At 40.8% G+C, this 16,335-nt stretch overlaps 1 protein-coding gene across 1 annotated transcript in view; it reads left to right on the plus strand.

The window, feature by feature from the left end:
• Positions 1-799: 799 nt before the first annotated feature.
• Positions 800-16,335, plus strand: part of dennd5b (DENN/MADD domain containing 5B) — a 33,063-nt gene continuing 17,527 nt past the window's right edge. The window contains exons 1-4 of the mRNA XM_019888389.1: positions 800-1,165; positions 8,754-8,863; positions 14,135-14,846; positions 15,532-15,719. Coding sequence (XP_019743948.1) covers positions 1,057-1,165; positions 8,754-8,863; positions 14,135-14,846; positions 15,532-15,719 — 1,119 coding nt within the window. The 5' untranslated portion in view covers positions 800-1,056. The remainder of the gene's footprint in view (positions 1,166-8,753; positions 8,864-14,134; positions 14,847-15,531; positions 15,720-16,335) is intronic.

Below are 16,335 nucleotides of genomic sequence, written 5' to 3' on the forward strand. Positions count from 1 at the left end.
AAAACGCCCCAAAATAGCCAGGTAAATAGTAGAACTTTGGTCACATTTTAAACCTGCAATACAGTAAATGCGCAGCAACTGATTCATGAAGTAGCGACGGACCACTGCAATACAATACAATGGAGAAATTCCCAATTTACAGCAGGAAAAATTATGAAAGCGAGAAGTAGAAGAACAAAAAGTATATAAATTATAAAATATAAATATAAGCATATTCAGAATGGGTGAGTGGCTTTTGCTTGTTTAAAATAATTCTTTATTGAATATATTGTACTATCAGCCTTGTTTGTTTCTAAATACCGGAATAACATCCTCTACCTTATTTCCTGAATCCTCTTATCTGTCAAACGTTTCAACGCATTTTTCTCTACCGAGGTCGCAAATAAGCTGAAAGAAGACGTTTTCTTTCTCTTTCCATGTGTTATAACGTTCTTCTGTTTCTTCTTCACATTTATCGCATCTCTCACGTGTGTGCTTTGCCATTTGAACTAGCGTGCAGTCTACCGATGTCAAAATCTTAAATCTGGATATAATTGTTGCAAATCTTCGATTGCACTTCTCCAATCTTTATTTGTGTTCTATAAAACAAAATCCCCCCCCCCCCAAAAAAAAATCCTTTGTTGTGTTCTTCCCATTGCTTTAGCCACCTTTCTTTTAGTCTTCACATGAATATTTTCTTCATAACAGCCTAATACTAATAATAAGAACATAGATGAAGCTCTTCCAATAATGGTGACGACACGTCCTCCTCCTCCTCCTCCTCCAGAGTCCACCCCATCCTACTGGGCTCTCCTTCCTCCCGCACCTCCCTCCTCCCTAGGCCCGACACGCTGCCTCCTCCCCCGGACAGCCCACACTAAATGACGGTCGTACCATCCGGTGCTACTCCACCACTTTAGCCAGCAGCCGGACCCCCGCGCGAACAACACCCAGCCGGTAGACCGGGAGGCAGGCGACGTTCTTCCGAAGCTATCGACTCGACCCGGCTATGTTGAGCCAGCAGCGGAACGTTTAGACTGATTTCCAAGCAGCTTTTCTCTCTCCGCTTGACCGAGGATGAGCACCACCGCGGCGGCCACCGGATCGGCTTCTTGCCGCTTTGCCCACTACTTCGTCGTGTGCGGACTGGACCCTGAGACAGGCCTGGAGCCGGATGATGGAGCAGGTAGCAACATCGATACTCGACATGAAAGCATTTAAATGACAATGTGTGGGTGTTTCAGAGATGAATATGACCAATTTAGTGTGTAAAATGTCGTTGTTTACAATATGATATACACCTCCGAGCCTATTAGCCCCCATTTTGTCATCCATTATTTTTTGATAAATGCTATCCACTACTTTGAAGCACATCAAATCAAACATTAGAGCCCTGCTTTCAAATATATTTTAGCAGAACTCCCCAACAGAAAAAGCCACAGTAAAGGCACTGTGTTTGGAACATCCATTTAAAACAAAATATTGAACTACATCCTTCTCAACTTGGTTTATGTTATTATTGGCTGGAATTTTTCCATCTCCATCATAAAAAAAGCCCTAATCTCCCAAATGGTTCATTTGCCCTTTCTTTTGTCTCATCACCTGTCTGGCCGTCTCATCTGAAAACAATCCCGCCCGACTTTGTTCACCTGAATCCAGAGAACAGGGAAAGGTATTTGTGTGATTGATGTTGGTAAGATGTTCGAGGGGTTACCATGGCAATAACAATAGAGCAGGCAGGTGCTCTTGTCTTGTCGAGGGGACCAGCGGGGTTTTATTTTCAGGTGAACGAAAAAGGAATGGGAAATGTCGATTGTTTTTGTCCCTGACGTTGATACTCAACTGAGACAGAGACGAATTCTGCAAGAAAAAGTGACGTCTGGAACATCTCACGTCACTTTCTTGTTAGAAATGGGGGGAAGAAAACAATCGCCCTCTCTTTGTCTGGTATCAAAAGCGACACTAGCCAAAGGCATCATAATGCTGGTGGGGATGGAAGAAATAGCGCTGCTGGGATTGAAGCTGCCAATGATTTTAGTCATATAACTAACCGGCATGGCCTTTAATCGCTGACTCCCTACTGAGAGGGTGACCGCTCCGTGGCTCGGGTGTTTGCGAGCGCTGCCAATCTGCTTATGTAACAGCAGGCCATATCCTCGCCATTGCAGCAGAAGCGGCAGCAGGATATACTCCTTCAAGGGATTTCCTGGCTGCATGTGAACGTTGGTCCTTAAGCCGCAACGAAGCAGGAGAGTTAAAGTCTTAATGTCATACAGTATTATCTCACAAAAGCGTGTACACCCCAACTGTGAAAACTGACACTTAAATCAAAATAATGCAACGCTTACCATTGATGTAGAAACATGGCGACAAAAGTGAGTCGTGATTGGGCCTAAAGTGTCAATATTTTGTCCTGCTACAGTTATTTTCCACAGACCTTGTGCTTCCCCACCTTCCATGTGATGATACCCCAGAAATGCTCAATAGGATTTAGGTCTGAAGACAGACACTCACATTCTTTAGGAAGGCTTTGCTCATCTTGGAAATGGTTTGGGGTTGCTATCATGTTGGAATACTGTACCGCCCTGCAGCCCAGTTTCCAAAGGGAGGGGATGGTGCTCTTTTCTGTACTTTCTTGGCATCGTTTTTAGCATTAACGGCCTTGTGTTGGGTTGTTTTGAAGCAACCGTAAATTTACAATGTTATATTAGCTGAACACTGACTACATTGTAGCAAAGTCAGATTTCTTTGGTGTTGACCCATAAAAAGATTTAATAAAATGTCAACAGAAATGTGAAAACTTGTATTCATATTTAAGAGCAACAGCTTAGTGCATTTCAGAACACTTTCTTCTATTATGCAATAGCCTAACATATAAGACTGCTGTTCTCTTCCCCTCAAATAACTACATGCAGTACAGTGAACTAGTGTTGACACGGTATCAAAATTTGGACTTGGATATTATACCCACAGAAAGTACCTCGATACAAGTGGTAAAATAATGCCATGGCAAAAATCTAAAATATCAGTAAAAGCAGTTCAATAATAGCTGATAACTTCAAATTATTTTAGATGCAAGCTTTATCATGCCATGCAGTATTCTTATGTTTGATTTTATTTGTTGTTTTCCATAGTAAATAATACACTGACACTGTTATTGTTTATTAAGTGTCTTTATTTAACTTCTGACTCAGCGGTACTCCGCTACCAACAATATTTAATAATTGCCCTGTGAAATGCAACCAATCAGAACAAGATTCTTTGTCACAAAATAAATGCACTTGTTTGACTTGATGGGAAATCTTTTAAATGTGTCACATGGTAACCTGTTGTTCTTTGAATTCATGACATAATTCAAGATATTAGTCAACAATGCCATGTTGGTCGTGTTCCCTTTCGAGTGGCCTTATGACATGCCTTGTAGACAGGCTTTGGGTTGTGTGTCATCCATCTAGACAAAATAATTCCAGATGACACCACGTGTGTCTGGAAGTTCCGCAGGAGCGTGGAGGTTTTTAGACAATTCTTGTCTCTGTTTTTTCGTCATGTGCACATGCTGAAAAATTGATACTGTACTTTTAAAACATGGTAAGGTATCGATTTTAGAAAGTAGTAGTAGTAGCAAAGTAGTGCAGTTTTCTTTTTGGTACTGGTACACCATAAAACACCATTACTTATACGTTAGTCGGCCTGAACTGGATTGTTCAATTTGTTGGTTCACTCCATCAGAGTAGAAATCTACTTTATGTGCAGGATCGCGATTGAGGATTGTTTTGACATTGGTTCATGATTCTTTTCAATTAACTCAATGGATACAATACCTTTCAAGTGGCCAATGTACATGTTTTGGATGAAACAAAACTGTGAAATTTGAAATGTGACTCATCCCGTTTTATTTCTCTTATTCACTCTAGAGATGCTTTTCCATGTTAATTGGAGTCCACAATGTTAAATTCAATTGACAGGACATGTTTTGGAAAGGCACACGTCATTTTAAAGAGAGGAAGTAAATCCTTGATGTGATCAGCCAGTTAATTTTAACACAGAGCGATGGTCAGGCTAAATAGAAGCATCTGAATTAAGCTAGGTTTGCACGAGTAAGTACAAGCATGTATTTTTTAAAACAGTTATTTAATAGATACACATGCACACAGTTCTGACCTGTCACTTAAAGTGTGATATAATTGAAGAGATGTAAAATAACTCGAATAATCAACAACTGATTGATTGTCAAATTTATTGTCAACTATTTTCAGGGAGTTATTGTTTAGTTGCCATCGTTTAAGTTAGAATTGTCCAAATCCACTGATTCCAGCTTCTCACCAGCAATTACTGTATTCTTTGATTGCTTTACTCCTTCATGAAAGGAGACCGATAATCATTTGTGTTTGATCAACATAAGACATTTGCAAACTGCTTTTTCTTTAGAAAACAATGACCAAACCAGAAACTGAATCAGTTTCAAAAGGTTTGGTGGGCACAACATTAACCCTCTTGTGTGACATTGCTTCATTGTTTTTCAGTTGTATTTTTAATCAGTATAAAACACCAAACGGACAATAATACTAATTGGTTAAAAAACAGTAATGGGGTGAAAATGGTTTTGTAATACACTGCAATGCAAAATAAAATGTTATTCGATTAATCAATGGAATTGTGTATTGACAGTCCTAATATAATGACAAAGGACAATAGCTACAAGCCATGCCATTGTTGTTTTGCTTGTTAAGTAGGCTACCTTCCTACACCTAACATTTATCACAAACTACTTTTATTTTTCATACTTTTGCAAGTCCAAATTTCACGTTTCACGCCTTCAATGTACTACTATGTTGTCCCAAAATATGCTGGACAGCACTGTGGTCTACTGGCATTTAGTTTCCATTGTGGTCTTTCTGTATCAGATTCTTTTCTAGGTGGGTGTGGTATGTAGTCCCTGATGAACTGGATTTAAACTAAACTGTCCTCCAAGACACGTTTTAAATGTTTTTAATCTTTATTAGAATTTGTAAATGAACAATCAAAACTATTCAGCACTCATCCAATTGCAGTTCAATTTTGTTCTTGATATTATTTGGATTATTTAGCTTTTGCTTTGTCATTATCATTTCATTGATGGAAATCCTTAACTGAAATTATTCTACACAAACAACACTTCTCATATAATTATATGTGATGAGATGTGTTGCTCTCTAATGTGAGTCATTAGAGACTTCCCAAGCACCCAAGAACAATCTGCTGTTGTTGGTTTCTCAATGCAGTGCAGTGTGTTGTGCAGCCTAATCAAATTTCACATGACGCTGCCCGTTGGAATGCCGGCTGGCTGAGGCTTCAGCTTTGACCCATTCACGCCAGATAACGGTCATGGGGGTGCTTAAAGGAGAATGACATCAGCGGACAATGAGGACTCTCTGACCGCACATTTGGGCTTTGCATTGCTTTAATAAGTCTAAGATGAATAAATTTGTCATTTTTGAAAAAATCCAAGGTTAATCGATTTTATCCTTTCGTGAGAGGACATGATTGTGTTGTAAAAACATGACACATCCCATCAAAGTACTCACTCTCTACTTAAGTAGAAGTATAGATACTTGTGTAAAAAGACTGCTCAAGGTAGAAGTACTGATTCAACTATTTTACTTAAATTAAAAAAACAAAACAAAACAGCAACACAGTTTCTGAAGTGAAAATGTACACATAAATCTCTACTATCAATTATTGTTGAAATTGGTCACTACATCGGAACAAATGACTTTGACCTGTGAGGTTCTCCAGGGGTCAATTCTGAAACCGCTGTTGTTCAACCTGTAGATGCTTCAATTTAGTCAGCTAGTATGCAGCTTTAAATTTCCTACCACTATGCAGCTGACACTTCGACGTCCATGCCACTGAAGGCAAGTGACCACATGCTTTGTCACTGAATAAAACAAATCAGTTTGTGGATGCAGAGCAATTTTCGCCATTTTCCCCTATAACTTCCTACCTAAAATAAACCACAAAATAGTTCAAAGTAAAAAATGATCAGAAAAATAAATCCTCAAATAAAGTATAGATACCTGAAAAATCTCTAAGTACAGTACTTCCCACTACGGCCTGTAAGAAGCCTTAGAAGCAGCTGATACTGGCTGCTATTTTAATCTCCTTCACTTGATATGTGTGTCCTCATCTGCTCAAGTGCTGATGCATGGGCGAGTCTTTCTTGTGCAGCTGCTGTTCAGTCAAACCAGACGAGACTCTTAAAGCACAAGTAAATCTCTCTGATAGATGTCTATATTCTCTATTCCAATGATTACCAACCACGGTGCTGCAGCTCCTCCAATGGATGCCAAGAGAGATCACCGGGTGTGCTGTTGGAAAATATCGAATTTCACTTGTTTGGTCAGAAACTTTTATTATATGAGGTCTCTGTGATGAGTGACAAGTGAGAAGACATCATCATTCTTTCAGTATACAGTGGATATAAAAAGTCTACACACCCTAGTTCAAATGCCAGGTTTTGTGGTTTATAAAAAAAAAAAAAGACTAAAAAAAATCTTTTAAAAACTTTTCACTCTATGAATGTGATCTTTAATTTATATAGCGCAATTGGTGAATACATTTTTTTTTAAAAGGGCAGGTAAAAATAGCCAATTGAGATAAAGGGGGTGCACACCCTTATTTAACAGGAATGTGGCTGTGGGAAGAAAAAAACAAACAAACAAACAAAGAAAACTTATGTTACTATAAATTGGAATAAGTACACACTTGCCACCATTTAAAGTGGTTTTGATTAACCAGAAATAATTTTCTGATGTTCTAAGAGGCTTTTCCTGACTTTTTTTTTGCTTTCTAGTAGAAGCTTGAAGGTTTGAACACAGACTGATATTTCAAACTGTTCATAATTCCACCATGTTTCTTTTTTTGTGATAAATTTAACATATTTGCTATTTACATACTGTACAAGTGGCTTGTAAAACACTACCCTCAATAATAAGACCACTTTAGCAAAAAGCCCTGTGCTTAACTCATGGAACAATTGTGAAAAAATTATTGGATACGCTCTTATAATTTGAGAGCAGAGTCTGTGTTTCTTAAAGAATAACAACAGTGATTCTGATAAAGATGTGCGTTTGGGTATACTAGTAGGATGAGATCAGTGTATATTGAGCTGCTTGTTAAGATGTTAAGATGAGGAAACACCTTAATTCCGCCTTAACATCAACAGCAACCATTTAATTAAGCTTTCATTAGAATGCTGAAACAAACCTCCCCTCCACTCCACCTCTTGTGTCTCTCTGTCCCTCTCTCTCCCCCTCTCTCACTCTGTCACTCTCAATCCACCCCCTCTTTAAACACACGTCTCTCTTGTCTGCACGCCACCATGCAAGCTGCGTGTGTCAGGTGTGATGCATTGGCTGAAGTGAGCGTCATCTTGATGCCTGCTCTTAAAGCCATCGTGGAAATGGCTGCTATGGCGACGTGGCACCCTTTTCCAAGGTTTCATTCTACCTCTTGGCATGACACTAAATTGTCTCACTGATTAATACGCACCCACCAAGCTTCCAGTCTGGTGCTTAAAAATGGAATGACTTACCCACTCAGGAAAAACTACAACTGTGAACCCCCATTTATTCAACAGGACATTCCAGACTCAGCTGCAATAGGTGAAAATCTGCTATTTAGAGACACCTTATATATTTTATATGTATAGTTTTACGTAAACACAATCCATCCATCCATCAATTTTCAAGGCCACTTAACTTATGAGTTGTGGGGTGCTGAAGCCTATCCCATCTGACTTTGGGTGAAAGTGGACTACTTTCTGGACTATTCACTAGTCAGTTGCAGTGCACATATAGAGACGGAAATGTCACCGAGTGGCAACCGAACCGACACTGTCTGCTCAGCGACTGCACCACAACACCATCGTACATTTACATTTATTTAAAACAACAGTTTTTAAAAAAAAATCCTTAACACTTGGTCTCATTCTCACTCAGGCATATTTCCACATAAGAGGGAAAGCATGCTTGCCTTAAGCTATTTGTCACTCCCACTTGAAATTAAATAACTCACACATTAAACAGAAACAAATTCAACATTATTCAGTGTCTTGAGATACCAACTAAAATCAGTGCGCTTCAGATCCCCACTGCTAGATCGCTTCAGCATCTAGTGCCTACAACATAGGGCCACCATCAATTCACATTGCTTTCCTTGTAGAGGACGGACAAAGACTGTTAGTCCTGGTAAAACACAATCAAGCTACCGGTACTTTGCCAGATGCCATCAGAAGAAGAAGAAGGACGAACACAATGGCTGCATCCAAATTCATAGGCTACGTTCTCCGAAGGCCGTGTTTTTGGCTGCATTATTCGGCCGCATTCATGTAGGCCTAGCACTTGTTCGTTTCGTTATATGCAAACACTCAGGTACCGAAATGGTTCCTTTGCCCAGTTGGACCATTTGTATCCCTTTTCTAATCAGAAACAATGCTTAATTGTACTTATTTGAACCTTACAGGGTACATCGCAAAAAGATTTTACCTTGGCAGATAAAAATAAACCTCTCCAGTCGACTTTTTTTTTTGTGAGAGTGTAGTTAGACAACATATTGTACAACATATTGCAATGACATTTTTCAATGACTCGAGTTCCCTTTTAAGTCTGTTCCTTGATGGTCAGATTATGTGTGGCTCGTTATTGTAAATCCTTGTAGAGATTGTCAATTTATGATGTCCTCTTTCCATCTATTTCATATCAGTTGAATCCATTTTTCTCCTGACTGATTTTCAGGGGAGAGCTTTGAGCAGAGTCCAATCCACCGCTCCTTCAAATCTAGGCTTCTGGTCCACTACCCCAAGAGCACAGACAGGAACCCCTTCAATAAGGATGCGGTTAACATGGTGAGAATCTGGATTTGGTTCAACTAATCAGGAAAACTGTGTTGTTTGAAAATGAATAATAGTGATTAGAATTAGTGCACATTTCTGCAAATAAGAAAGTGTCCGAATGTGTTCATTGTTTTATGATAACAGCTAAAAGATCTTCTTCATCTCCTGTCTCTGTTTGTTCAACTTGGAGTGACAGTTAGAATTTCAGTTAATTGGTCCAAAATGTTTTCCATTTTTCCAAACTGCCTATCCTCATAAGGGTCACGGGTGTGCTGGAGCGTATATCGGCTGTCTTTGGACAGTAGGCGGGATACACCCTGAACTTTTTGACAACCAATTGTTGGGCACACATAGACGGACAACCATTCGCGCTCACATTCACGCATAGGGACAAATTTGAGTGTTCCATTAACCTGCCATGCATGTTTTCTGGAATGTGGGAGGAGTACTCAGAGAAAATCCACGCAGGCACAGGGAGAACATGCAAACTCCACACAGGAAGGCCGGAGCCAGAATCGAACCCTGTACGTCTGCACTGTGAGGCCGGCGTGCTAACCAGTTGTCCACTGCGCCGCCCCAAAATGTTTTCATTTAATACATGAGATTTCTTTGCAGTTTAGAAGTGATTTATGGCGCTCAAATGTTTCATCTATCCACTATGTACAGGAGTAAGATGCAACATCAACATTAAACTCACATGAGAAGTCACGTCTCGTAAAGCTGAGTGTCTTTCCACCGCGTTGAGCAGGTTGCGACCTTGACTCATACCCTCAAATGTTCAATGGTAGATAATAAGGGTATACACAAACATTTTAATTCTTTCCATTCTCTTTAAATACATTTTTACTGTATTTTCTTAAAAAGTAAAATACTGGAGGGTGCTGTTTCTTTTCTTTGTAAAAAACATTTTACCAATTTTTTTTAAGGTTGTGTTTTTTTAAGGTATAATTGGTATTTCCTTTAATTTCATTGGAGAAAGATGATTTGCCGTATGACTTTTGAGTTGTCATAGTTGTCATGGAATGAATTAAACTCATAAGTCAAGGCACCTCTGTATGTGCTTTGGCTCAGTAAAGGTTGGAAAGATTGCACTATCCGATAATAATTTGTCATTGTTGTCTTTCTCCCCCTGCGTCATCAGCTCTGCATGCCGAGGGGTCTGTCTTTCCGCACTCAGGTCGACCGCCTGGAGTCTCACTTCCACTCGTTCACTGTTGGCTTTGAGGATGGTTCGCGCTCTTACGGCTTTGTCCACACCTTCTACGAGGAGGTGACGGGTGCGCAGATCATCACAGCCATGCAGACCCTTCACAGGATGCACCACGTGGAGCACCACTCCGCTTCCTCTTCGTCCGCCTCCTCGTCCGCATCCTCGCCCTCCACCTCCAGCATGGACTCGCTGGTGAGCAGTCTGGATGAGTCGGCCGGCGAGTCATCTGCTCAAGTGCTGATGCATGGGCGAGTCTTTCTTGTGCAGCTGCTGTTCAGTCAAACCAGACGAGACTCTTAAAGCACAAGTAAATCTCTCTGATAGATGTCTATATTCTCTATTCCAATGATTACCAACCACGGTGCTGCAGCTCCTCCAATGGATGCCAAGAGAGATCACCGGGTGTGCTGTTGGAAAATATCGAATTTCACTTGTTTGGTCAGAAACTTTTATTATATGAGGTCTCTGTGATGAGTGACAAGTGAGAAGACATCATCATTCTTTCAGTATACAGTGGATATAAAAAGTCTACACACCCTAGTTCAAATGCCAGGTTTTGTGGTTTATAAAAAAAAAAAAAGACTAAAAAAAATCTTTTAAAAACTTTTCACTCTATGAATGTGATCTTTAATTTATATAGCGCAATTGGTGAATACATTTTTTTTTAAAAGGGCAGGTAAAAATAGCCAATTGAGATAAAGGGGGTGCACACCCTTATTTAACAGGAATGTGGCTGTGGGAAGAAAAAAACAAACAAACAAACAAAGAAAACTTATGTTACTATAAATTGGAATAAGTACACACTTGCCACCATTTAAAGTGGTTTTGATTAACCAGAAATAATTTTCTGATGTTCTAAGAGGCTTTTCCTGACTTTTTTTTTGCTTTCTAGTAGAAGCTTGAAGGTTTGAACACAGACTGATATTTCAAACTGTTCATAATTCCACCATGTTTCTTTTTTTGTGATAAATTTAACATATTTGCTATTTACATACTGTACAAGTGGCTTGTAAAACACTACCCTCAATAATAAGACCACTTTAGCAAAAAGCCCTGTGCTTAACTCATGGAACAATTGTGAAAAAATTATTGGATACGCTCTTATAATTTGAGAGCAGAGTCTGTGTTTCTTAAAGAATAACAACAGTGATTCTGATAAAGATGTGCGTTTGGGTATACTAGTAGGATGAGATCAGTGTATATTGAGCTGCTTGTTAAGATGTTAAGATGAGGAAACACCTTAATTCCGCCTTAACATCAACAGCAACCATTTAATTAAGCTTTCATTAGAATGCTGAAACAAACCTCCCCTCCACTCCACCTCTTGTGTCTCTCTGTCCCTCTCTCTCCCCCTCTCTCACTCTGTCACTCTCAATCCACCCCCTCTTTAAACACACGTCTCTCTTGTCTGCACGCCACCATGCAAGCTGCGTGTGTCAGGTGTGATGCATTGGCTGAAGTGAGCGTCATCTTGATGCCTGCTCTTAAAGCCATCGTGGAAATGGCTGCTATGGCGACGTGGCACCCTTTTCCAAGGTTTCATTCTACCTCTTGGCATGACACTAAATTGTCTCACTGATTAATACGCACCCACCAAGCTTCCAGTCTGGTGCTTAAAAATGGAATGACTTACCCACTCAGGAAAAACTACAACTGTGAACCCCCATTTATTCAACAGGACATTCCAGACTCAGCTGCAATAGGTGAAAATCTGCTATTTAGAGACACCTTATATATTTTATATGTATAGTTTTACGTAAACACAATCCATCCATCCATCAATTTTCAAGGCCACTTAACTTATGAGTTGTGGGGTGCTGAAGCCTATCCCATCTGACTTAGGGTGAAAGTGGACTACTTTCTGGACTATTCACTAGTCAGTTGCAGTGCACATATAGAGACGGAAATGTCACCGAGTGGCAACCGAACCGACACTGTCTGCTCAGCGACTGCACCACAACACCATCGTACATTTACATTTATTTAAAACAACAGTTTTTAAAAAAAAATCCTTAACACTTGGTCTCATTCTCACTCAGGCATATTTCCACATAAGAGGGAAAGCATGCTTGCCTTAAGCTATTTGTCACTCCCACTTGAAATTAAATAACTCACACATTAAACAGAAACAAATTCAACATTATTCAGTGTCTTGAGATACCAACTAAAATCAGTGCGCTTCAGATCCCCACTGCTAGATCGCTTCAGCATCTAGTGCCTACAACATAGGGCCACCATCAATTCACATTGCTTTCCTTGTAGAGGACGGACAAAGACTGTTAGTCCTGGTAAAACACAATCAAGCTACCGGTACTTTGCCAGATGCCATCAGAAGAAGAAGAAGGACGAACACAATGGCTGCATCCAAATTCATAGGCTACGTTCTCCGAAGGCTGTGTTTTTGGCTGCATTATTCGGCCGCATTCATGTAGGCCTAGCACTTGTTCGTTTCGTTATATGCAAACACTCAGGTACCGAAATGGTTCCTTTGCCCAGTTGGACCATTTGTATCCCTTTTCTAATCAGAAACAATGCTTAATTGTACTTATTTGAACCTTACAGGGTACATCGCAAAAAGATTTTACCTTGGCAGATAAAAATAAACCTCTCCAGTCGACTTTTTTTTTTGTGAGAGTGTAGTTAGACAACATATTGTACAACATATTGCAATGACATTTTTCAATGACTCGAGTTCCCTTTTAAGTCTGTTCCTTGATGGTCAGATTATGTGTGTCTCGTTATTGTAAATCCTTGTAGAGATTGTCAATTTATGATGTCCTCTTTCCATCTATTTCATATCAGTTGAATCCATTTTTCTCCTGACTGATTTTCAGGGGAGAGCTTTGAGCAGAGTCCAATCCACCGCTCCTTCAAATCTAGGCTTCTGGTCCACTACCCCAAGAGCACAGACAGGAACCCCTTCAATAAGGATGCGGTTAACATGGTGAGAATCTGGATTTGGTTCAACTAATCAGGAAAACTGTGTTGTTTGAAAATGAATAATAGTGATTAGAATTAGTGCACATTTCTGCAAATAAGAAAGTGTCCGAATGTGTTCATTGTTTTATGATAACAGCTAAAAGATCTTCTTCATCTCCTGTCTCTGTTTGTTCAACTTGGAGTGACAGTTAGAATTTCAGTTAATTGGTCCAAAATGTTTTCCATTTTTCCAAACTGCCTATCCTCATAAGGGTCACGGGTGTGCTGGAGCGTATATCGGCTGTCTTTGGACAGTAGGCGGGATACACCCTGAACTTTTTGACAACCAATTGTTGGGCACACATAGACGGACAACCATTCGCGCTCACATTCACGCATAGGGACAAATTTGAGTGTTCCATTAACCTGCCATGCATGTTTTCTGGAATGTGGGAGGAGTACTCAGAGAAAATCCACGCAGGCACAGGGAGAACATGCAAACTCCACACAGGAAGGCCGGAGCCAGAATCGAACCCTGTACGTCTGCACTGTGAGGCCGGCGTGCTAACCAGTTGTCCACTGCGCCGCCCCAAAATGTTTTCATTTAATACATGAGATTTCTTTGCAGTTTAGAAGTGATTTATGGCGCTCAAATGTTTCATCTATCCACTATGTACAGGAGTAAGATGCAACATCAACATTAAACTCACATGAGAAGTCACGTCTCGTAAAGCTGAGTGTCTTTCCACCGCGTTGAGCAGGTTGCGACCTTGACTCATACCCTCAAATGTTCAATGGTAGATAATAAGGGTATACACAAACATTTTAATTCTTTCCATTCTCTTTAAATACATTTTTACTGTATTTTCTTAAAAAGTAAAATACTGGAGGGTGCTGTTTCTTTTCTTTGTAAAAAACATTTTACCAATTTTTTTTAAGGTTGTGTTTTTTTAAGGTATAATTGGTATTTCCTTTAATTTCATTGGAGAAAGATGATTTGCCGTATGACTTTTGAGTTGTCATAGTTGTCATGGAATGAATTAAACTCATAAGTCAAGGCACCTCTGTATGTGCTTTGGCTCAGTAAAGGTTGGAAAGATTGCACTATCCGATAATAATTTGTCATTGTTGTCTTTCTCCCCCTGCGTCATCAGCTCTGCATGCCGAGGGGTCTGTCTTTCCGCACTCAGGTCGACCGCCTGGAGTCTCACTTCCACTCGTTCACTGTTGGCTTTGAGGATGGTTCGCGCTCTTACGGCTTTGTCCACACCTTCTACGAGGAGGTGACGGGTGCGCAGATCATCACAGCCATGCAGACCCTTCACAGGATGCACCACGTGGAGCACCACTCCGCTTCCTCTTCGTCCGCCTCCTCGTCCGCATCCTCGCCCTCCACCTCCAGCATGGACTCGCTGGTGAGCAGTCTGGATGAGTCGGACGGCGAGTCTCTTGCCACCGGCAACGCCGCCGCCACCTGTCTGGGTTGCACCGGCTCCTTCGACCCGTCTCATGACACGCTGTATGTGTCCAAAGCCCTCTGCCTCCTTACGCCGCTCCCCTTCCTTGGAGCGTCTCAACACTTCCTGTCTCAGCTGCACCAAGCCGTCGCCTCCCAAACGGCACCACCTCTACCGCTGGAAAGCTACATCCACAACATCCTCTATGAGGTTCCCCTGCCACCGCCCGGCCGCTCGCTTAGGTTTCACGGCGTGCAGGGCCCCATCTTGTGCCAACGGCCTGGCCCCTGTGAGCTTCCGCTCGCAGAGTATCCTCTGGGAGAAGCCTTCTCCCTGCTCGGTGTGGACAACATGGTGCAGCTGGTTACTTGCTCACTTCTGGAGACGCAAATACTGCTCTACTCTCAAGGTATGAAGATCTTCTTTAGCAATTGTATTCACATTTTAATCAGGTACAGTTGGCCAATCGTCTGTGAAAATAGAATAGGTTCTGATGGGATGTTGTTGAGTCATTCACAGCCTGTCGTTTTAAAAGGAGAGTTTCCCATACTGGCCAGACGTTTCAGAGCATTTTGGGACCGATCCTTTCAGACCCACAGAATACTGTGTTCTTTGACAATATACAGTGCATCCAAAAAATATTCAGTGTTTCACTTTTTCCACATCTTATGTTACAGCCTCATCCCATAATGGAATACATTAAATTTGTTCTTCAGATTTTCCCACCCAATGCTCCATGATGACAATGTGAAAACGTTTTGTTTTTGAAATTTTTGCCAATTTAGAAAAATAAAAAAGTAAAACATCATATCTACATTAGTAAAAAACTAAAATGTTTTACATGTAATGGGTTGTGTGTAGAATTTTGAAGGAAAAAATAAAAGTATACCACTGGAAATGAGGCTGTGACATAACAAAATATGGAAAAAAGTGAAGCGCTTTGCAGATTATTTTTGGAGGCTGATTTGTTGGCCAGGCCCTAATTATGGCGGTACTTGTTAAGCCAAGTATTTTTTTGACATGCTACTTGATGTAAAAAGTTAAACCACTAGTTTAGAGTGTCGCTTATCTTTACTGCTCCTCTTCCTCCTTAGACTACCAACGCTTGATGACAGTGGCTGAGGGCATCACCACATTGTTGTTCCCATTCCAGTGGCAGCACATCTACCTTCCCATCATTTCCACACCTTTACACCACCTGCTGGATGCTCCTGTACCCTTCTTAATGGGCATCCAGCGCAGGGATGGTGTTCAGCGAGCCTCCCTCCACCTGCCGCACGAGGTTAGGAGTTCATTTGAAATTCTGGGTTGCGGGATATTGAGACAATTTTTAATTTCTTCCCTTCCCCACATTTCAAAATAAGTTCCAGTTGACTTAACGACTGAACTACTGTCCTGTTCATACTGTAGTATTGGCTTGTCGAACATGTGCTTGTAAAGGGCATGGCCTAGTGAGTGACATTGGAATCTGGTTATTTCAGTGTGAACATCTACTCCTTGCAAGTGTTCTCATTTGTGTGTTTGACGAAACAGTTAAAATGCATCAGTGACAGTGGATCTCCTTGCCTTCACAAAATGGCATCACAGTTACTACCTGAGTCACTCAATTTATTTATTTATTTTTTCGCGTCACTAAAGTGACAGTGTATCTGAAGCTCACTCATAACTCTCAAAATGTTGTCTCACAAAAACGGGCAAGCAAAAGCTCGTAACTCGAAAAAGGTCTTATTTTGGGTCAAGGCACCACTGGGTTCTTGCCATAGCTTGAAAGTGGCTCTAGATCTTTGTACAGCTCAAGTCATGGCTGATGAAACTCGGTGTCTGGGCAGTTATGATGTAGCTCCACTGTTATGTAACCGGCGGCCCGGTGAACGACTGGTTAGCAAGTCCGCCTCACA

Source organism: Hippocampus comes, unplaced genomic scaffold, assembly GCF_001891065.2.
Source record: "Hippocampus comes isolate QL1 unplaced genomic scaffold, H_comes_QL1_v1.1 scaffold112, whole genome shotgun sequence".
NCBI classification, from domain to species: Eukaryota; Metazoa; Chordata; class Actinopteri; order Syngnathiformes; family Syngnathidae; genus Hippocampus; species Hippocampus comes.